General features: G+C 46.2%; 2 protein-coding genes across 2 annotated transcripts; one reads left to right on the plus strand and one right to left on the minus strand.

Moving 5' to 3' along the window:
- Positions 1 to 244: 244 nt before the first annotated feature.
- shrprbck1r (sharpin and rbck1 related) lies at positions 245 to 9,846 on the minus strand. The gene is made up of 14 exons (XM_028969391.1): positions 9,381 to 9,846; positions 7,476 to 7,650; positions 6,294 to 6,377; positions 6,053 to 6,194; positions 5,876 to 5,966; positions 5,274 to 5,592; positions 4,555 to 4,667; positions 4,300 to 4,470; positions 2,587 to 2,747; positions 2,395 to 2,506; positions 1,968 to 2,147; positions 1,774 to 1,872; positions 1,448 to 1,591; positions 245 to 1,356 (listed from the first exon to the last, which is right to left on the minus strand). Exons 1-14 carry the CDS (start codon positions 9,630 to 9,632, stop codon positions 1,276 to 1,278), a joined length of 2,124 nt encoding a protein of 707 aa, XP_028825224.1. The 5' UTR covers positions 9,633 to 9,846; the 3' UTR covers positions 245 to 1,275.
- A 434-nt stretch (positions 9,847 to 10,280) lies between these two features.
- maf1b (MAF1 homolog, negative regulator of RNA polymerase III b) lies at positions 10,281 to 16,612 on the plus strand. The gene is made up of 8 exons (XM_028969392.1): positions 10,281 to 10,758; positions 11,103 to 11,189; positions 12,972 to 13,103; positions 13,235 to 13,397; positions 14,019 to 14,140; positions 14,717 to 14,836; positions 14,993 to 15,085; positions 15,172 to 16,612. The coding sequence occupies exons 2-8, from the start codon at positions 11,107 to 11,109 to the stop codon at positions 15,194 to 15,196; spliced, it is 738 nt and encodes a 245-aa protein (XP_028825225.1). The 5' UTR covers positions 10,281 to 10,758; positions 11,103 to 11,106; the 3' UTR covers positions 15,197 to 16,612.
- Positions 16,613 to 22,041: the final 5,429 nt, after the last annotated feature.

Raw genomic sequence — 22,041 nt, forward strand, 5'->3', positions numbered from 1 at the left:
TGATGTTTTATAGAACGTTGTCGCTTCAACAACGCGTGTGACCGAAATCGCTACAGTTAAATGGTTATTAGTTATATGACAGAAAAATCTAATAATCTCAAAATGAAATGATTAGGTGAAGGAAAAAAAAAAAAAAAAAAAAAGAGCCCAGTGGCTGGTTCCACTTTCGCCTCACACAGTTAACAGACATGCATCTCAGGAAAACAATCCTTGCTTGAATATTACAAACGGCAGCACAAGAAAGGACAGTGTGGATATTATTTATTGAAAAATAAAGTTAGCTAAAACCACTTTTACTCAATAAAAGGCACTGTGGTACAGTCAGCCCCGAGCCACTCTACAGCTGCCCATCTGAACAAGCAAGACATTCATATAGACCATTCATATTGTTCTTTGGTTGCATTCTGGAAACTGCATGAATGCATGTCTTTCTAGCGGGTCACTCTAGAACCCTTATTCTCATTCCAGGCCATTTTTTTTTTAAATACACACATAATTATATATAGATTTAAAAATAAGACAATGGGCCATTTTTTAGTAGGACTAGGTACATTTTAGCATTGCCAATATTATAAACAGACCTCTGAGGTGTCAGAAATTAATACAAGAAAGAAAGAAAGGACCAAACCAACCTGCAACTAAGGCAGCACTTTCTTGCAAAGACCCATTGCAATCACTTCATGTTAGCCTCCTTGTGCACTTTAACTTGTGCTGTTAAAATATGGCCCGGAGTGTACACAAGTAAGAACTAATATAAAATTACATTTTCTGAATTAAAATCTCCATCTTCGTGGAAAGGGGTCCAGTGCTGCGCTGATTTGTGCAATTTAATGTCTTAGCCCAAGCCACTAGCAAGGTTAATGATGACACTTAGCACATCACATCAAAGGAAATCAGTATAAAGCTTTTTGGAATAAGAGATAAAACATTTTTTTTAACCTTGCTTATATGACTCTGCATTCGGTTTGTTTCAGCGTAACACATTCCTACAGTTTACTTTAATACCAAGTTTGGTAGAGTGGTTTATAAAACCACCTACTCTGAATAAATCACCCTCTTAAATGAGTAGTCTGGTGAGATATTAAATTTGAGCGTAACAAACATCTGGGCAAAATTATCCTGTTCAAAATAAAATCATGAAAACCAGAAGATACATTTCCACCATCACCAGACAATCTCTTTAAGACCGCAATCTAATCATCTAATCTAAGATTAGAAAACATTCGTGTTTTAGAAGCCACCCATGTTTCCTTTAGTGCCGACTCTGCATCGTCCTCAGTGGCAATTCTGGCACTTTGGGTGGCATCGTTGCTTGTTCACGTTGCAGTGGCATCCTCCACTGGTGTCACCTGGACCCTGTGGCAGTACATTTAATGGCAGATTCAAAAGAGCTCATTTTCAGGAGTGCTACAGAATCCTGCATTAAAAATTAATCCACAGTACTCACCCCTGGCCCCCATCGCGGCCCCCTTGTGACCCAGCAGATCTCCATATGGCAGACAGTGCAACGGAGCCAATCACAGCCCTCCTTTTTCTGCACGATGATGCCACACTGCGGACAGTGCATGGCCTCCCCAGACCGTACAAGCGTCTAAGCCAAAATGGGGAAAAAAAGTAAATATGTTAGGAAACCCTGTCCAAACATGGAAAGTGACTTAGCCACGTGACTTAGTGATCACTAGTGGCTGGAGGATGAGATTCCGACCAATTGTCAGAGAATTAATGGTGGTTTTAATAAAATAAAAGATCACAGGCAGATCAAAAGTAACTCACATTCAGGAGCTCTTTGGTCCTCCGTGCTGCTGTGTCATTGAGAGCACGGACTGACAAATCATCCTGGTACTCCTTACAGTTCATTCCCTCATGAAGCGCCTGAAAATGTCACATAACCACACAATTCGCGTGACGGAGACCCACATGAATCGCAGAGTTTGAGAATTTAAGACGGAGGGGGCGGGCAGTGTTACCTTGCAGAGCAGACAGTTTTGTTTTCTGCAGACAGGGCAGTGGAAGGTGTTCACGGTGTCCTCGTACACACACCAGCCGGGACAGTCGGGGGTGGCACAGTGGTAGCTGCCCTCACAGCGTGACTCGGCCACAGACAGACCTCTCTGCAGCCACTGTTCATACACATCCACCGACACCAGCTGGAATAGCACCAGACCATTACTCATTACATTTACAGCATTTATCAGACGGCCTTATCCAGAGCGACTTACAATCAGTAGTTACAGGGACAGTCCCCCCTTGGAGACACATAGGGTTAAGTGTCTTTCTCAGGGACACAATGGTAGTAAGTGGGATTGTTAGTAAATGTTAGACCTGTGAGCATCATTAAATAATGTAATGTATAATTTAATCATAAAGTAATGTATGTATGGGAGATCTCCTCACAGCTCGTATCTCCCTCTCCTGCAGAGTGCAGTCGCAGGCGTACAGTTCGTCTCGGTACGGACAGGCAACCTGAGGGTCCTCAGACGTCTTGATCACTGAGCGCAGGCAGTCTCTGCAGAAGTGACATCATGAGCAACACCCTGCACGGGAATAACCCCAAGATTGCATTTTCCATCTCTCCATCTTCCTTACTTGCAGAAGCAGTGAAGGCACTCTCGCAGCAGCACGCCCTCCCCCGACTGGAGCTCCAGGTAGCAGATCCTGCACTCCACCCGCTCTGGGTTCGGCACCAGGTCCTGTCCGTCCATCTGAACCAACCGAGCATAATTCTCCCTACGTTCGGCTTCTATGGCCTGGGTAACAAGCAAAAATTCACATGCAATTCATTCAAAGATACTTGATAGGCAAACAAGACAGTACCCATTTGATTCTATCAATAGATCAATTATGCATGGATATTAAAAATTTTACAGAGAGGAAAAAAAAAAAAACATATGGATGGACTATAACTCCATACAACATATTTATTGGATATTACAGGTCAAACACCAGAAGCATTTCAAACAGATGCTGGCATGGTTATAACCCACCTCCAAGTACATTCAGAAATACATTGTTTTCTGTAACTCTGTGACTTATCAGTTGGTAAAATGTCACAGAGAGAACCAATAAATACCAAAAAGGAAAGCCTAATCCCTCTCATATTTTATAGTTATTACTATAGCCTCTTCATAAATACAAAAATGTGTCATTAAAAGCCCATTCTACATGCCTCCAACTATGTACAGCCATTTACAAACTCTGTATACTAATTGAGTCCTCCAACGTGGACTCAGGCCTGACCTTTGCTACGTTTTTTTTTTTTTTTTTATGGATTGCAGTTATGACAGCAACTGAAGTCCCTCTGCACCACATCATTGCAGTTTTTCAGAAAAGCAAGTGGTGATTCTGAAAATTATTGACAGTGTAACGCTGTGAACGAGATAAGAAGTCCTGGTTCAGAAGTCGTGTTTATGTGAGAACGTCTGGTTTAGTGTTGAGGAGGGACTTTCTGTCCATGTTTTGTGTGAGTGTGTATCAGTAGTCAAGGTTGCGCAGTAGTGGGTTGTTTGTTTCAGCAGTGCCCCTCAGATCCTCTCTTCTCCCTTTCTCCTTTAAAAAACAGGGAAGACAAAAGAGGAGAGAGTCAGCTGGGGGAGAACCACCATCACCACCATCTTCCCACTCAGTATATAGCCATGCATCATCATAGAACCTCTACTTAGGTCTTCAACAAGACCTTTTTAAGTCAGGCGCTGCAGAAACCTGGGTTTCTTACATACTGTTGACCCAGAAAAAAATGTGAGTGTGTGTGTGAAGAGCTCTGCCATATGCTTATGCATATGCATATTCATCTAGACTCTTCTCCGTCTTGGCCCCTCGGTGGTGGAATGAACTTCCCCTCGAGGTCAGAACAGCTCAGTCACTGAGTATTTTCAAAGACCTTCCTCTTTAGAGAATATTTAGATTAACTTGTAATGTTCTTATTGTCGAACTTGTGTACAGAATCTACAACAAGAGTGAATAAAAAATTTGTATTCATAGTTGGGGGTCCTAATGAACCAGAACTGATCACTTCATCAATGGTAACATGGAAGCACGTAGTAAGTCACTCTGGATAAGGGCGTCTGCCAAATGCAAATGTAAAATATGCACTGTACAAAACATGAATCCTCTGTGTAGAAATCAAGCAGGGTTTGTCTCCATCCTACAGAGGATGCATTTGAAGAACAAATAGGACAGAAGTTGCCTGACAAGGAGGATTCTTCAATCTTTCATTTCCTGGACTGAGAAAGATTTGTCCATACAATCTATCCCAGTTGATGCACTGTCCCCTAATTGAAGACACACCCTGTCGCGTCTTACTTGTTGGTATTGTATGACTGCTTCTTTCTCCTGCTGTATGCGACGGAGCTCCAGTGGATCAGGACGGTAGCCCCCAGGAATGGTGTAGCTCTCTGGGCGGTCGGTGCTGCATATCTCACAGCCAGGGCGCGTGGGCTTGTTTATGAACGTGCAGGACGGACAGGCCCAGCCCTGCAACATTAACAATGTCCATGGTTAAATGAGGCTATGAAGCATTCTGGAAAATGCAGTCAAGTTCTAAACAGGAACAGATACCTGAGTGTTGCTTTTATTTGGGCCAAGGGCTTCGTTCAGCTGTGGCATCTCCAGGTTTATAAGTTCACGAATTTCACTAATACTTAGCCGCTCTGCACTGGGGCCTGCGCTACCTGCACAAAAGAATGGTCTGTTTGTTCAAGTTGGCATTTACATTTACAGCATTTACCAGACGCCCTTATCCAGAGTGACTTACAATCAGTAGTTACAGGGACAGTCCCCCGTGGGACACTCAGGGTTAAATGTCTTGCTCAGGGACACAATGGTAGTAAGTGGGATTTGAACCTGGGTCTTCTGGTTCATAGGCGAGTGTGTTACCCACTTGGCTACTACCATAAACAGGATTAGCCTATTCCAGACAGACAATCTTATTCCAAGACTGTTTTATTGTGATAAATGATAGATGAGTTTTGTCTTTTGGTAGTGTATATAGTGAGCAAATAAATAAATGTAAAAAATAAATCACTGTGAAGGGTTATGTGCCGTTTATTCTTATTAAAAACCAATTTAAAGTGGCAGTGCACTGCATCCGAAGCAGGTATGAAGTAGCCAGTGAACAATCCAACGTTTGTGGTGATATTGTTCCATATTGAGGCCTCTTGTGTGAGATGGAGGCTCTGAATTATTTAGAGGCTTGTGGGAAGCAACTGTTGTGTCTGGCATATTTGCTACAGTACTGTGGCTTTAAGGAATACTTTAGTGTGTAGAAGCGATCGTACCGGTGCTGTTATGGCCCAGTCTGGACGGCAGAGTGCTGTAGCCCCTCCAGAGCTGAGATGACGGGCCATTGCTGGGTACATGATCTGGTGATGTTGGCGTAGGTGTAGGGACAGGTGCCGGGGAGAGCAAGGTGTTTTCTAGGTCCTGCTGGCACAGCTGCCGACTTAGGCGGGCCTGTTGTGCAGATAGCAGGTAAAGGAAGGCCGTGTCACCATCTTTCTGAACGCCATACGACGCCAGAGAGCGTGGCTCCAAGCACAGACACTGGCCTATGACCCAACGTTGAACTCGGGGGTGGAAACCGTACTCCACAAACACCTGAGAGAGAAGGAAATATTTCACATTTAAAAAGTGATTGTCACACAGTGAAATTTGTCCTCTGCATTTGACCCATCAGCCTGAGTGAGCAGTGGGCAGCCATGACAGTGTGTGGGGACGGTGCTTTGCTCAGTGGCACCTTGGCGGATCGGGATTTGAACAGGCAACCTTCTGATTACTTTTATTTTCATCGTCCATTGGACTGACTAAAGACTGGATATGGTGGTTTCAATATTGTAGTTATTTTAAATAAAGTGACTGGCGAGGTTTAAGCTTTTCTGACCTGCTGTTTGAGAGCTGCTACGGTGCTGTGAGGGAAGACTTTCACAGTGACACAACACGAAGATGAGAAATCCTCCACCACAACTGCCAGGCTGTCACAAAAAAAAAAGACATCATGACAACATCTGCACTCTTTACTGCTTAGAAGTGTGCAAGTTCCAAATCCACACCCCCTTACCTAATCTCAGCGTCTGCGCAGCTCTTCTCAGAGGGCTGGATCCGCAGCGCCGCCTGCTGATGGGCCAAAGCCGTTGCACACGTGGAGGCGGCTTGAGTGTCACCCGCCTCTATGGCCTGAGACAACTCCACACACATCTCCTCTATGGACACAGAGCAAGGGCGTAGTAGCACTTCAGTCAAAGAACGTCAAATCTTGACCATTCAGTGGGAGAAGAGTGAAATTTGCTGAGTGGCGGTACCTGTGTGCGTCAAGGAAGCAGAGTTGCTGAGATTTAAATTCTCGAGTGCCAACTGTCCGTCACTCGCAGGAGAGTCATCTGCTACTGCAGAGTAGAGTCGAAAGCAAAGTCAGCATCTGTGCTGCCGTGCTACAAATTTTGATGGAACTCGTATGGACTTTCGCATCCATTAAGTTGCATTTACTCTGGAAATTGTGACATTACACTTCAGCAGCCAGTCACTTAATTTTAAAAGAACAAAATATCATGTATTTAAAAAAAAAAAAAAAAAAAAAAAAAGTGAAGTGAAGTGATTGTCACATGTGATACACAGCAGCACATCACATCCTTAGTAATCTCACGACTGGACTACTGCAACTCCCTTCCATTAAGTTGGTCTACCACCCCCTTCTAGCTGGTCTACCACTATGTACCATCCAACCTCTTCAACTCATACAAAATGCAGCAGCACGACTGATCTTCAACCTTCCCAAATTCTCCCACACCACCCCTCTGCTACGTTCCCTTCACTGGCTCCCAGTAGCTGCACGCATCAGATTCAAAATACTGATGCTGGCCTACAAAGCCAAACATGGAGCAGCACCATCCTACCTCACAGCCCTTATTAGATTAATTGTAATTTTCTTGTTGTCGAACTTTGTGTACAGAATCTACAACAGAGTGAATTAAATAGATGTATTCATAGTTGGGGTCCTAGTGAACCGGAATTGATCTCTTCATCGATGGTAACTTGAAAGCACGTTGTAAGTCGCTCTGGACATAAGGGCGTCTGCCAAATGCCGTAAATGTAAAAATGTAAATCACATGGTGCACACAGTGAAATTTGTCCTCTGCATTTAACCCATCACCCTTAGTGAGCAGTGGGCAGCCATGACAGGCGCCCGGGGAGCAGTGTGTGGGGACGGTGCTTTGCTCAGTGGCACCTCAGTGGCACCTTGGCGGATCGGGATTCGAACCGGCAACCTTCTGATTACGGGGCCACTTCCTTAACCGCTAGGCCACCACTGCCCCAAAAATATCTGTAGATGGACCCAAACTTCTGGCCTGCAGAGAATTCAAATGTTTGCAGGAAATAGTCCTCAACGTGCACAAAGCTACAAAACAGCGAAAGAGGTTGCGTGAAGCAGACTCTTTTTGACTGCTAGGGGACGTAACGATTAAACAAATTGCTGGAAGCTTTACCCCGATGTGCCTCCCGTAGCGATGACATCACTACAGTTGCCCACTCCTGTGCCTCGCGCTCGCAGCGGAAGTTGAAAGCGATGCGGTCGTGTGGGGGCGCAACCAGAGTCAGCTCGTGGCAGCGGAGTGACTTCACCTCATAGCCGATGGTCTTCAGGTCGAACTCAGCGATGGACTGCAAACACATGCGGCAAACATGTTCAATGCGAGACAGGTCTGTCTAGTAGCCGCACTCTTTCACTATGAAGCCACGCTGTTGTGACACATACTGAATATCGCATTGTTTTGCTAAAATAAGCAGGGACGTCCCTGGATGGCAGCATATGTTGCTCCAAAACATGTATGTACCTTTCAGCATTAATGGTGCCAGCATGGCAGCGGTCTGCTTCCTACCTTGATGAGCGATCTTACCAAGTGACTTGGAACGTATCCACTTCTGTTTCACACAGACTCAGATTCTCCACTGGCGTCCCTCAGGGCTCAGTACTCTGTCCTCTACTTTTCTCCCTCTACACGAGATCACTTGGTGAGGTAATTTCCTCACATGGGTTATCCTACCACTGCTGACAACGCACAGATGTACATGCTTCCTCCGAGATCTCTGCATGTCTCCCTGACATTTCATCTGGGATGGCAGCTCATCATCTAGAACTCGAACAAACTAACAGCAGATTCTTCACATTAGGAACTTGCTCTCTTCCTGATCAACCTGAAGGAGAGATCTGCTGCAACTACATGCAACCTTGGAGTAACTACAGACAACCAACTCTCCTCCTCAACTCACATCACCAATCTTTCCTGCTCATGTAGATTCCGTCTCTACAATATCAGACGGATCTGCCCTAATGCATCAACACAGGCCACCCAGATACTTGTTCAGTCCTAGTAATATCATGACTGGATGACTTTAACTCTCTTCTAGCTGGTCTACCTCTGAATGTCATCCGGCCTCTACAACTAATACAATGATGCACGAGCTTGACCGGTTTTCATCCTTCTCCCACACCGCCCCTCTGCTACGCTCCCTCCACCGGCTCCCAGTAGCTGCACGCATCAGGTTCAAAATACTGATGTTGGCCTACAAAGCCAAACATGAAGTAGCACCATCCTACCTCACAGCCCTTATTACACCTCACACTGCACCTCGTATACTCAGAGCCTCCAGTACTGCTCGCCTGGTCCCTCCATCTCTGCAGGTACGAGGAAGACAGTCATCTAGACTCCAGACACTCATCTTCTCTGGGTTGGCCCCTCGGTGGTGGAATGAACTTCCCCTCGAGGCCAGAACAGTATTTTCAAACGGCAGCATTAAACTTTCCTCTTTAGAGAATACTTGTAGCTTTCTTATAGTCTGACTGATGCAAGAAAACTACAACCGAGTGAATAAAACGATTTGCATTCATGGTTTGAGTCCTAGTGAACCAGAACTGATGGTAACTGATGGCTCAGGATAAGGGCGTCTGCCAAATGCCTCAAATGTAAATGTAGGAATACTGAACGCAGTGAAAAAATCACCCCGTTTCACTCTGTATAGTGAGTATATGTCAGCAAGACATTTCTCTTTTCTACTAGAACTGGTTAAAAGGGAAATTTCGACGCACAATTTAAAAAAGAAACTGGAACCAGCGGGGCGTTCCACAAACGCGCGATTTCGGAGACATTTACACCGATTTCGAACTTGCCTCGACACGGGACAAGCGTGGCGTCCGTCCTGAACGCTGTCCGGTGTCCCTTAGTAACACCGATAATAATAAAGACAACACGTGATGTAACTTCACTCCGCGGAAACTTTTTTGTTGCTTTCTTTCTTTCGCACTCCTCCGCCAAGCTCCTTAACTCCGTATTTCTTCACTCTTCGTCCATATTTCGCTTTTATTTGAGTGTGAAAAACGGGGTTTTACTCACCACACTGCGACCCGCCGCGGCCCCGCCAGCGTCCCGCAGCGTCAGCCGGAATTCCCCCGCCTTCCCCGGGTCCATTCCGAGCTGCAGCCGCAGCGACTCGTCCGTCGCGCCCGGAAGGCAGAGCGGCCGGATGCCGGAGTGGCACACGGACACCGGCACGGACATGAGCACGGTGTGGCAGCCGGGCTGCGCGGCGCCGTGGCCCGAGGCCGGCGGAGGGTGCTGGTGCCACCCGCCCGGGTTCAGCGACATGTCGCCGAGGGCGTCAGGCGGGGCCGGAGGGCGCTGCGAGCCGCGAAAACACGTCCGACGAGCGGGAGACGCGCACTTTCATCTTGTCCGCCGGGGACCAACAGGAAGCCGGTGCGCCGTGACGTTCGGTCCGCGGAGCTCCTCCTGAAAGCGGTGACGGGAACGTCCCGAAACTGCGCGCTTATCGGTCACATGGGCTGCGTGCGTTAAAGAAATGGCTTCTGTTTATTGCTGCCTTGTATGCGATCGTAACGCGGCACCATCATGGGTGTCTACGTGGTGGCTCGTAATGGGAAAGCGTCTTTATGTTCTTTATTTAAGCGTGAAATAATTGTATACACACATTCTTTTAACACCATGGAATTTAAATGCGTTGCAAACTTGGAACAAAACACGAAAAAAAATGGTTATAAATTGTAAATGTACAACTCCGTACATCTATTAAACATTCCCAAATATTTACAACGCTGTGGTCTGTTAGGCCGTCTAAGTCTCTGGCTGAGTGACGTAAATGAGGGCGGGGACTGTAATAATTTAACTGCTCCAGCCAATTATTTTCCCCCGAGGTTCAGCTTTTTTTTTTTTTTTACATCGATGACAACCAATAATGTGCGTCAGTCCGGTAATTGACCGGTTGAGCAGCCAACCAGCGCTCTCCTTGTCCCGCCCACCGTGGGCGTGGCCTGGCACGGCAGGAACGTTAGCAGTCGTCGTTCCGTAGGCGGGGTGGCTGTATGTTTTCGCCGCAAATTCGCCATTCGTGGTCGGTCACCGGTTGAGAGAAAAGCGACAAAAGCGTTTGGCCGGCTAATCGCTCGTGTCAATACGAGCCCCGTCGCCGTTGCTCGACGCGAACCGGGGATGCTGCAGTCGGAGTCTCGGGCGTCCAGAGCGTCGCGGGATTTGATGTCGCGTCCAATTCCCCTTTTCTCGATAGAGGGTCACCAGAGCAGACCGTGTCCGCCTCGACCGCGCCAGAGTTCGGGATGCTGAGCGTTTTGAGTTGAGCCGATAGACGAGGGAAGAGTCGCTTCATTTCCCCCCCGCCGCCGCCGTTTAGACGCTACCTGCGTTTCCGCACAACAACCGACGCCGAGACGCCCGGTTCTTTCGGAGGAAATACCGAGTAAGTACGCAGTGGCGTCATAAATCCTGAGATTTTATTGTTATAAACCCCCCTGCTCCGCCGAAACGAGCATTTTTCACCTACGAGGTGGAGAAAAGAAAACGGAACGCGTTTAAATTCTGCAAAATAGGCCGGGTTTGCTTTTTTTTAAAATTATTATTTTATTGCAAGTGGAGTGGGGAAAAAAAATTACTAGCAGAGATCAGATATCTCCCTATTGCGTCAATTGGGGCATTTAATCTTTGACCAGCTTCAACAGTAAACTTTGAGCTGCTGGCCTAGTAAAGTGACTGTTTGTTGACACGATATCCAGTTTTTGCATTTTTTATTTTTTCCCCCCTCAGGAAAATGAAGCTGTTGGAAAACTCCAGTTTCGAGGCCCTGAGCTCGCAGCTCTGCGTGGAAACCGGAGACTCCCACATCATCGGCAGGTAGGGCCCTCCGGTGTCCGAGTACGAGCCGAGACCTGCGGGCGATGGCGTATCGCGATCTTGTGGCTGATTGTGTGTGTGTGTTCACGTTGTCTCTCTCTCTCTCTCTCTCTCTCTCTCTCTCTTCTTTATTTTTCTTTCGGGCAGGGGAGCCGCATGCAGACTCGGCTACACGCGTTGAAATATTAATCACGTGATTAGGTGTTCGTGAGGTGAACTCATTGCGTTTCCTTGCAGCGTAACCGCTTGAAGAGTAGATACTAGTGAAGTGATTGTCACATGTGACACACAGCAGCACAGCGCACGGTGAAATTTTTCCTCTGCATTTAACCCATCACCCTGAGTGAGCAGTGGGCAGCCATGACAGGTGCCCGGGGAGCAGTGTGTGGGGACGGTGCTTTGCTCAGTGGCACCTTGGCGGATCGGGATTCGAACCGGCAACCTTCTGATTACGGGTTGCAGCACGTGGGAGTTTTCTTGGGTTTCGTTTGGGGGGGGGGGGCGTGGCGTGGCTCCGTTTGACCTGATTCGGTGTGAGAGGGAGGCGTCCTGTTGCACAACACGATAATCACGCCATCACTGTTGCACAGCCTGGGCTGAGACTTTCGACTCCACCGCGCTCCGCGGTTAGAATTGTGCCGGAGAGCCTGTGGCGACCTCGTGCACTGGACGGGGGAAATGGCCTGATGGCAAGAAGTACGGCTTTCTGGTCCCGGGGTGTTTGTTGTCTCTGGCGTGTTATTCCCTCGCGGCGCGCGCCGTCTGGCCTACGACGGATTCCGTGACGCAGGGCAGGGTGTCCTTTACCAGGATGGGACGGTTATTCGGGGACATGGTAATGCAGTGTTGTCGAGCGCTCCCACCCCCAACCTCCCTCCCATTCTGCCTGGCGTGCCAAGATGCCGGAATTCAACCTGCTTACTGGATCAGCGCAAGTCGCAGCAGAGACTAAGGGTTTCGTTCGGCGGCCATTTGGGGTGGGAGTAGCCTAGCGGGTAACACACTCGCCTATGAACCAGAAGACCCAGGTTCAAATCCCACTTACTACCATTGTGTCCCTGAGCAAGACACTTAACCCTAAGTTGCTCCAGGGGGGGGGACTGTCCCTGTAACTACTGGATAAGGGCGTCTGGTAAATGCTGTAAATGTATTTGTACTTGCCAAAGGGTTTAACAAGGTCGGTGTGTCTGTTCAGTCTTGTTCCATACATTCCCTAACAATCAAGTCTAGGCTGAAGCACTGGCTCTAGATGTTTCTTGGTTTTGGGGGTGGAGGAACTGCCCACCCTATCAGAAGCAGGTAAACAGTGTCCTCCTGTCTCTGCGCTGCGTCTGGCCAGACTACGTTCTCCTTGACTTGTGATCCGCGATGACATTTACACTTTTTCCCACCATAAATAGCCTGAGCTTCAGCTGGGCTCCGGGGCATATCGGGTGACATAAACAGGGGCAGGAGCAAAACCAACACAAACCCACCCCGGCCAGGTTCTACTGGCTCCCGTTTCATTCTGAAAGAGGCACAGCACACGGTGCACACAACGAAATGTGTCCTCTGCCTTTAACCCATCACCCTCGGTGAGCAGTGGGCCTCCGTGACAGAAGCCCGGGGAGCTTTGCTCAGTGGATCGGGATTCGGACCAGCAACCTTCTGATTACGGGGCCGCTTCCATAACCGCTAGGCCACCACTGCCCGTGAATGCTGAGACGTGGGTTTACATCCGTTTACATGCCGAGTTACATCTCCCGTGTCCCACGCACCCTGTTGTCCCTGTGATGTTCGCAGGATCGAAAGCTACTCCTGCAAAATGGCAGGCGATGACAAGCACAAGTTCAAGCAGTTCTGCCAGGAGGGAGAACCACACGTCCTGGAAGCCCTGTCACCCCCTCAGACCAGCAGCGCGCCCAGCCCCAGTCTGTGAGTAGTTCACCGTAGTAAATATAGAACTTTGCGATGACTGTCCCCGATTAGAAGCGAAAGTCGTAAGCACTTTTTGTACCTGAGGGTCTTGACCCTGCAATTAACCTCCCTCCCCTGCCGCGGCACAGGCTGGGGAAGAGCAGCGAGGACGGCGAGAACCCCCTGAGCGACAAGTGCTGCAGGAAGACCCTGTTCTACCTCATCACCACCCTGAACGAGTCCTTCCGCCCCGACTACGACTTCAGCGCCGCGCGGGCGCACGAGTTCAGCCGCGAGCCGAGCCTCAACTGGGTGGGTGCCGGCGCCGCTCATTTCACACACAGAAATCTCCCCCGGTAACAAGAATATCCAGAGCGACTTACAACCAGCGGTTGCAGGGACAGACCCCCTGGAGACCCTTGGGGTTAAGCGTCTTGCTGGGCTAGTGAGTGGGGGGGGTTTGAACCTGTGACACCGGGTTAGTGGTTCATAGGCGAGTGTGATGGTAGTAGCCTAGTGGGTAACACACTCGCCTGTGAACCAGACGACCCAGGTTTAAATCTCACTTACTACCATTGTGTCCCTGAGCAAGACACTTAACCCTGAGTGTCCCCAGGGGGACTGTCCCTGTAACTACTGATTTGTAAGTCGCTCTGGATAAGGGCGTCTGATAAATGCTGTAAATGTAATGCCCACTATGCTACTAGCAGGGGTGGTAGTATCCTAGTGGGTAACACACTCGCCTATGAACCAGAAGATCCAGGTTCAGACCCCACTTACTACCATTGTGTCCCTGAGCAAGACACTTAACCCTGAGTGTCCCCAGGGGGACTGTCCCTGTAACTACTGATTTGTAAGTCGCTCTGGATAAGGGCGTCTGGTAAATGTGGTAAATGTACTAGCACCACAGCTCATGGTTCCTTTGACCTGCAGGTAGTGAACAGCGTGAACAGCAGCTTGTACTCTGCCGTCGGCGAGGAGTTCAACAGTCTCGGGCCGGAGCTGTGGAATGCCATTGACCAGGAAATAAACTTGCAGGGCTGTGACATTTACAGGTGGGTCGAGTGTGGAGACAGCTGTTTTTAGAGAACAAGGGAAAAAAAGACTCTGGTGTCATAGTGGGAATTTTGAAGCAGCTGGTGAATTTCAGCTCTCCACATGCATGCAAATCTGTATGAGGACAACTACCCTGCCGAAATGGTCATTTAAGAAAAATCACAATAAAACACATTTTATAGAAAGATTTAAACATTTTAGATTATTACTAAAACGTGATGTGCTGCTTGAGGCTCCATGCAGAGTTTTAATGGAACTGTTCATGCCATCCAACCAACAGGTTTCGGTTTTGGTTCTTTATAAATAACTAATCCAGGTTGTACCAATAGATGCCTATAAAAATGCTCATGTGATAAAAATGCTCATCATTTTTTTATTTTTTTTTCATATCAACGTATCCATCAATAAAGTAAAATTTTACATCTCCAGCTGACCCATCAAAAAGGAGGACGGGGACCTTCTCTCAGGGGGTGCCGGCTTATGCCTCTGACGTCAGAATGTTGATAAACCAGCTTTTTTTTTTTTAATGCCCTACTTGTGACTAGAAAGTAATGGTTCCTGTTTTTGCCGTGCAGCTATAATCCAGATCTGGATTCAGACCCGTTTGGGGAGGAGGGCAGCCTTTGGTCCTTCAACTACTTTTTTTACAATAAAAAGTTGAAACGCATCATCTTCTTCACGTGCCGTTCAGTCAGGTAAGTTCTCTGGGGGGGGGGGGGGGGGATCATCTGTAATTCGATTTAATTATTTTTGTGTTTGACTGAGCAGTGCTTCTCAGTGGGGCAAAGTGAAGCCCTAACCAAAGTGTCCCCTTCCTCCCCTGCTCCTGTTACAATCATATGGCCGTGCAGTGTCCTAAGTGGCTACGGCCGCAGTTTCCTTGACAACGAACTGGACATGGAGCTTGACGATGAGGAAGAAATGGATGGATTCATGGAGGACAGGTGCGGTCACGGAAATGGTTTTAGTGTGGTTTGATGAAACGTAGTTTGGATAAAAATATAACGCTGTCTGTTTCTCTTGTTTCCAGGTTCCCCAGAGCTCTGTGTGTGTGAAGCTCTCTCAGGGATGACTGGTCCGCCCACGTAAATCCCCACCCTTCATCTTTTTAATCCAAGTATTCAAATTTTTGTCATGTTTATTATTCTCATCTGCACCTTTTTGCTTGTGCCGGGAAGCCATTGATATTTTCTCCCCCTCCGTTTTAAAAGTGAGTTCTGCTCCCCTTCGCTCACCTGGAGTCCCTGTCACTGCCCTCCCCCCAAAGACATGGCTGATCTTCTTGGAATGGGCATTTTGCTTAAATATTGCTGAAAAGGATTCTTGTTGAATGAGACCGAGCTGATTGACATGGAAGGCCCGCCCGCTCTGTCTTCTTTCTGGTAGATTTTTTTTTTTTCTTTTGATGCCAAGCAGGTCATGTCTGCATCCCACAGAGGATTTTTACATTGTGGCCTCCAGACCCAACACCAGCAGCAGGGGGAGGCAAACAACAGACTTCTGATTAGCTCAAGAACTGATGGGTTGGTGACACGCTCTGAATTTTGAGCCATTTTGAGGAGCAGATTCTCCAGATGAACTCATTGCCCTGCGCCCTATGCTAATACTCTTCCCCCGTTTTCCTGTTCTCGTGTGTCCGTGTTGTGCAGGCTGCATTTGTTGCTGTCCAGACATCTATTTAGTGTGTAGCATCAGAAGTCACACTGAGCTCTTCCCCTGGAAGAGTGGGTCTCAGTCCAGTTTTTGCAGCCCACACTCCTCTTATCTTGCCATGTTTGTTATTAACATATTAAGGGTCGCCTGAGGCCAATTCAACTTGGGATGGAAAGAAAACTGTCTGGCAGGAGGGTTTTCCAAGAACTTTTTATTACATTTTATTCAATTGAAAACATTGTCATTGAACTACTGGCTAGATTTACATGAAACCTTCACGAGCCAAGGAAGAACCTATTCAATTGCGGAGCTGGATCCATGTCATGGCCGGAAAGCAAAATGTTCAGCTTCACTCTCGTGGCATTCTGAATCCTGCTGCTTTTGGATTGTAATAGATGGCAGTAAATGTCAAATAGTAATTGAGAACCTAGACAGTGATGTAGAAATATAGATAGATTGTGGTTCCTTGTATATTATATAGGAATTGACTGTTCTACTTCCGTTAAATCCAAGAGAGCCCTCAGAATGATCATTTCAGCCTCTTTTTAATATGTGTATTTGTTTGCTTATTTCCTTTCGCTCAGTTTCTATTTATTGCTTTAGTGTTTTATACACATGTATCTTTCTAATGCATTTAAAAGCTTTATGTTTGTGTTCAGGAATAACATCTAAATACAAAGACACATTGCGAATTTTGGCTTTGGACTTTTTGCACTGGACGTTAATGGTGATTTGAGCCGTTCATGTTCACCTCTGGTCTGCATGTCCAGGTTTTACTTACATTTCCTGAAAAATAAAGACGTGTTTTTTAAATCTCATTATTTATGTGTTAGGAGTTGTGGTCTGGGACTGTTTGAGGAACAATCATCTGAGGCTGGGTTCGGTGGTTTGTCAATGCCATTTTCTACTATTTGGACCGATGCAAACTGCATCTGTAACTTGATTCGTGCAATTACATTACAACAACCGTCAAATTGGGGGAAAATGCTCCTTGATTGTGCTTGAGTAGTTTGGTTTCAGCAGAAAACCTTTAGGTCAAAATCAGAAGGGCTGAAAAGGAATTACAGTGAGCTCCTTAACAGGATTCTGTTCAAATGTGCATTTCAAGAAATTTCATGAAGTCAGAACCTGAAAGTAAAAAAGGAATTGCGCACAAATGCTCAATACATTTTGTGTGTGCATTTTAAGCTTCAACCTATTTCCCCAGTTGGAGATAAAACACACGCTAAACATACAGGACCTAATGTTGCGCACACAAAATATTATTGCAGACTTGTTTGCACCAGTCAATTATTTCAGGATGTTTAGCATGTTTCGTCTTTCTACAGAACACTTATAATGAAAATACCGTAGAGTATATGCACCAAACCATCTGCTTTGCTGTCCATCTTTGTCTTGAAATGTTTTTAATTCTCGTATTTTTGTGAAATCGCATGGCAGAAAACTCCTTTATGCAACCACAAGAGGTCAGTGTTCAACAAATATGTCGCTGTGTAGTTGAGGTCAGTGTTTCCCAACTTTTCATTCCAGCCCACGTGGCTTTACATCCTGCCACACTCATTATTAAATCAGAAAGTCAGAATCTATGCACTGGGATATGTTCCAAATGAAAGACCTTTTGATGTTCTCGCTTTAAAATCAGAGCTGTCCACAAAGTTCTGCCCAGGAGCCAGATCCAGCCCACTGAAGTGGCCCACATGTGAAAGTGAAGTGATTGTCGTTGTAAAACTGCTGCACAGCACACGGTGACACAATGAAACGTGTCTTCTGCTTTTAACCATGCTTTTAACCTTGGTGAGCAGTGGGCAGCCATGACAGGTGCCCGGGGAGCAGTGTGTGGGGACGGGGCTTTGCTCAGTGGCACATCAAAGGGGCAGTGGTGGCCTGGCGGGTAAGGAAACGGACCCATAATCGGAAATTTGCCAGTTCGAATCCCGAACTGCCAAGGTACACTGTGCAAAGCCCTGTCCCCACACACTGCTCCCCGGGCACCTGTCATGGCTGCCCACTGCTCACCAAGGCTGATGGTTAAAAGCAGAGGACACATTTTGTTGTGTCACCAATTTCACAAGGACAATCGCTTCACTTTCAGTGGCACGTGTCAGAATTTGAACAACCTTCCGATTACGGGTCCATTTCCTTACCTGCTAGGCGACCACTGACCCACATCCTGGCCTGCCAGATTCCTCCTTCGACTGTTTGGATGAGTGTCTGCTTCTTCACTACAGAACTGATTTCTTCCCCATTTAACTGGTTGTTTTGCTTCTGTTTTAGAGCGTATTTTAAGGAATATATAAATTTGCTGTAGTGGTGTAATGTTTTTACAACCTAATAATTATTTAATTATGTTTTGCTGCCCTATGTATTTTTAATAGGTTGATCTCATTCAAATCCTTATTTGCATATCCATTTAAGAGCTCGGTGTTGTCACTGGGTCTCAACTACAGATATGTGTGTGTGTGTTGCGGGGTGGGGAGGGGGTGGTATGGACATTCTTCGGATGTCTGTTTTTGAAAATACTAAAATATGCATCTTAATTTTAATAGGAGGTACCATTTCAAATCCATACTTTTTCTGCCTTCTACCTTCCTGGATTGTTTCATTCTAGCTGCCTGCTCAACCAAAATAGACGTATCACTCTGAAAAAGACTGTTCTGACTGAACTGTCCCTGCTGGATGGAACCCAGCTATTTGTGTGTGTGTGTGTGTGTGTGTGTGTGTGTGTGTGTGTGTGTTTGTGTTTGTTTGTAACATTGTAGAGAAGAATACACAATGTCTAGTGTTTCTCATTTCTTTCCACTGCTGGTATTACATACAGGTACAAGATATTGAAATATTGCACAATATAAGACAAGGAGATGTGAAGCAATGTGCTTGTGCTAGTAGCAAGGACTTAAAACTGCTTTTCCGAACGAAAGAAAAAGACAGGATGATGCTGGTATCGTTTTTTTTTTTGTTTTGTTTTTTTTTTTTTGCTGGTCTTAGCTGGTGGGCAACATGAGCAGAGAAGCAACGTCAACTGCTCAATCTTGATAATACCCGCAAGGAAATAACCTGCAACTTGAAGTGTTTCACAGCAAACCTCTGACCAGTGTTTCTAAAGATTCCTCAAAATCTTCTATTTCAGTCCAAGAACATAAAACCTTTTCACAATATATCTGATTTAACAGGCTTTATGCCTTATTCCATATGGCTGCGATATCCAGGACCGCACCGCACATAGTTAGGATGGTGCTTTGTGTGAGCTCAGTCTCCTCACGTTGGCCCAGGTTTCCTCCAATTCTCATTTTTTCCTCTCCCACCATCCAATCGCCATGTACACTATGTGGACTGGCAACTCTAAATTGCCCAACGGGTGTGAGTGTGTATAAGGGGTTGATTAAAAATCCACAGTCACAACATTTACAGGTCGTTGTAATGCGAAATCGAATGTACTACATGTAGCGAACGTGCATTTAATGCACAATGACAGCGGTATTCATAGGGATGTCCCATGTCCATAAATTGCCGGGATGGACATAATCAGCAACCCAGTGGAAGGAAAATATTTGGCAAACTCCACTAAGACTGGTGTTTTATTCATGCCCATAATGTAATGGCGACAACAGCCCTCCTGTTAACCAAAATCTAAGGTGTGCATTATTTACCACAATGACTTTCAGCGCATTAAAAAGGCAGAACGGGCCAGGAAAGGAGAGCGGGGATGTGAGGGCGGCGGGGACAATCACTCAGACTGAGAGAGAGTAGCGCTCCGGGCTTTCAAATGAGCATCCCGCCACGCACGTGTCACCGGCTTTTCATCAGCACCGCGAGGGCACACGAAAAGAGCTTTTCAATATCCGAGTGAGGCACAAGCCGCAGCCCTTGGGGCTGGAAGCTTTAGCGCTCGGGCAGGACGAACCCACGACCCAGACTGGCCGAAGGCCCATCCGGCATTTTTTGTTTTTTTTTCCCGGGTTGAAATGCTCTCAAAATCCAGTTTAATTAGCCGCCAGACATCTAGTCACGTAGATTGATCAGAGGAAAAAACGATGGGGAGCGTCTGTGGAAGCGCGCAGGCATCACTCACTGCACTGGTGGCGAGTTCGCGGCAGGCCCCCGCATTAGTCTTTTCGCCGTTTCGTGGTCAGTGAGCCACGCTCGCTCTGTGCCGCTCCTCGGAGCCCGGCAGAGATCTGCCTCGTATTAACACCATCACCCATCTGTCGCCAAAAGCTGCTCAATCCTCAGATGCATCCGTGAGGCTGCCGGGGGTCACTGAGCAGACTCTGAAGTGACAAGCGCTCAGTGTCCAGAAGTGTGGTCGTCTGACCTGTTCGTGGCATCTTTTTATGGTCCTTTTTGCCGAATTCCTAACTTTTATACTTCGCTTTGTCACAGTTTAATTCAAATCAAAACCAGACAGACGGCAATTTTGTCACCATGACTGTCATTAATAGTCAGTTATTATCTTTTCTTGTACTTCTTACGACGATCATGTATTATAACAGGAAATGGAGTAAAGACCATTGCCTTCGTGCATGACGTGAGGACAGAGGAGTGTGTAATTATTCCTCAGTGCATGGAAATGAAATAAAAAAAAAAAAAAAAGAAATATCTCATCACAACTGGCAAGCCCGAGGAGTCTCATTAGCCTCCCCTCCTGAATCTAATTTAATGGGAGGTCAGACGAGGAACGTAACTACACACATGACGCTCTCAAATGATGACTTTATCACGGCAGGAGTATTGAACAGAACAGCCCGATCCGATTGAGTTATCAATTCATTTTGTGCAACCAGACGACGAGCTAAAGATAATTAACAAGCATGAGTTACAGAATATGAAATTTGGGGGTGATTAGAACATTAGGCAAGTGATTTTTTTTCCCCCAGATCGTCAGGTTCGTTTTTGTGACGCCCACCAGCCCAGACACCCACTTATTTCAGATTGCCATCTGCTGTATGTGAATACCAATTCATTTCAACGCATTAAACATCGTTTGGTAGGGTTTTAGCTTTTCATACGAGCTATATCCAACACCAATTGATTAATTAAAACTCAGCTTAATAGCAGATGTTTCTACAAAGTAGATAAGCGACAAGACTTTTGTCAGGGACTGTAGCACCAGGCCAAATTGTGGCTTCGCTTACTTTGCGGTGGAGACCAAGATGGAGCCATTTTGAAAACTCCAATGTAAGAAATATATGTAGTGTATTGCACCAGGAGAAAGCTTTTTTTTAAGCTTCTTTTTTTTTTTACCTTTATAGCTGCTTTGTTTACTATTGTCCTCATCAAAAGTCACTTTACAACATGCTTATTAACATGAGTGAATGATAAGAAATTGCTCAGCCTAAACCGTCAGGACTGTTTGAAACCATCTCTGTTTTCTAACTTCAGGTGGTGGAGAGAAGCCAACACATAACCTCATGTGTGTTTATTTCATAGTCCTGTGTCTTTTATAACTTGTGACTGCTATTAGAAAAACATTGCACCTATGTGCATACAAATGAGTTTAAATAAAAAAAGTTTAAATGTAACATCACACTCTGGGTTTCTATCGGCCACATTAAGTTACAGAATAGGGAGGGCTTTCCAACAGTCTGCTGGCTTCTTTCCTTTAACTAATAGCAATCCAAGTGTAGGCGTGTTGAAACTGTCACCCTTAATAATAAAACTTTACATTTCAATGCAACAGCAACCACAATAATAATAATAATAATAATAATTTAAATGTCTGTCTCTGGAGTTATGAAAAATTAATACAATTAATACATTTAATAACCTCTGTGCTCCTCAGTCTGACCTACAAATTAACCTGGACATGAACACGGTAAGATTAAAAATGTAAAAAAAAGTTGACTTGTTAAAAGACGTGTAGGATATATTTTGAGCGCAGCGCCCTTGAGGTCGGCACAGCATTATTTGTGATGTTTCCTTTCATGCGCTTTTATTCATTGTTTATTTATGGCTGGGTTTGAGACCTGATTGGGGCCATGCACTCAGACTAGTGCAGTAGTGATGCATCGATATGAGCAAATATTTCTCTTTCTTCTTCTGTTTTTTTATATTTTTGTCATATGGATATTTTTGACTATTCTCCCGGGAGCTGGGAGCGAGGGCTGAGTGTTCTCTGCTCCTGGTCTGAACATCCATTATTCAAGGTGTGTAAAGCTCCCATCTGCTGCCCCACTGTCTGGGTAAAGAGGTGTCCATCTGAGCCCTAGCTCGACTTTTACGCTTCGGTCTCAACCACCACGTCACACAC

This window comes from Denticeps clupeoides, chromosome 2, assembly GCF_900700375.1.
Source record: "Denticeps clupeoides chromosome 2, fDenClu1.1, whole genome shotgun sequence".
Taxonomy (NCBI): Eukaryota; Metazoa; Chordata; class Actinopteri; order Clupeiformes; family Denticipitidae; genus Denticeps; species Denticeps clupeoides.

Coding starts and splice junctions, on each gene's coding strand:
- shrprbck1r (XM_028969391.1), bottom strand. CDS start 9,632: ATGTCGCTGAACCCGGGCGGGTGGCACCAGCACCCTCCGCCGGCCTCG. Junction 6,195..6,293: donor TGCTTCCTTGACGCACACAG/GTACCGCCACTC, acceptor CTGTGTCCATAG/AGGAGATGTGTGTGGAGTTG. Junction 1,592..1,773: donor GGACCAAAGAGCTCCTGAAT/GTGAGTTACTTT, acceptor ATTTTGGCTTAG/ACGCTTGTACGGTCTGGGGA.
- maf1b (XM_028969392.1), top strand. CDS start 11,107: ATGAAGCTGTTGGAAAACTCCAGTTTCGAGGCCCTGAGCTCGCAGCTC. Junction 13,104..13,234: donor AGCGCGCCCAGCCCCAGTCT/GTGAGTAGTTCA, acceptor GCCGCGGCACAG/GCTGGGGAAGAGCAGCGAGG. Junction 13,398..14,018: donor GCGAGCCGAGCCTCAACTGG/GTGGGTGCCGGC, acceptor TTTGACCTGCAG/GTAGTGAACAGCGTGAACAG.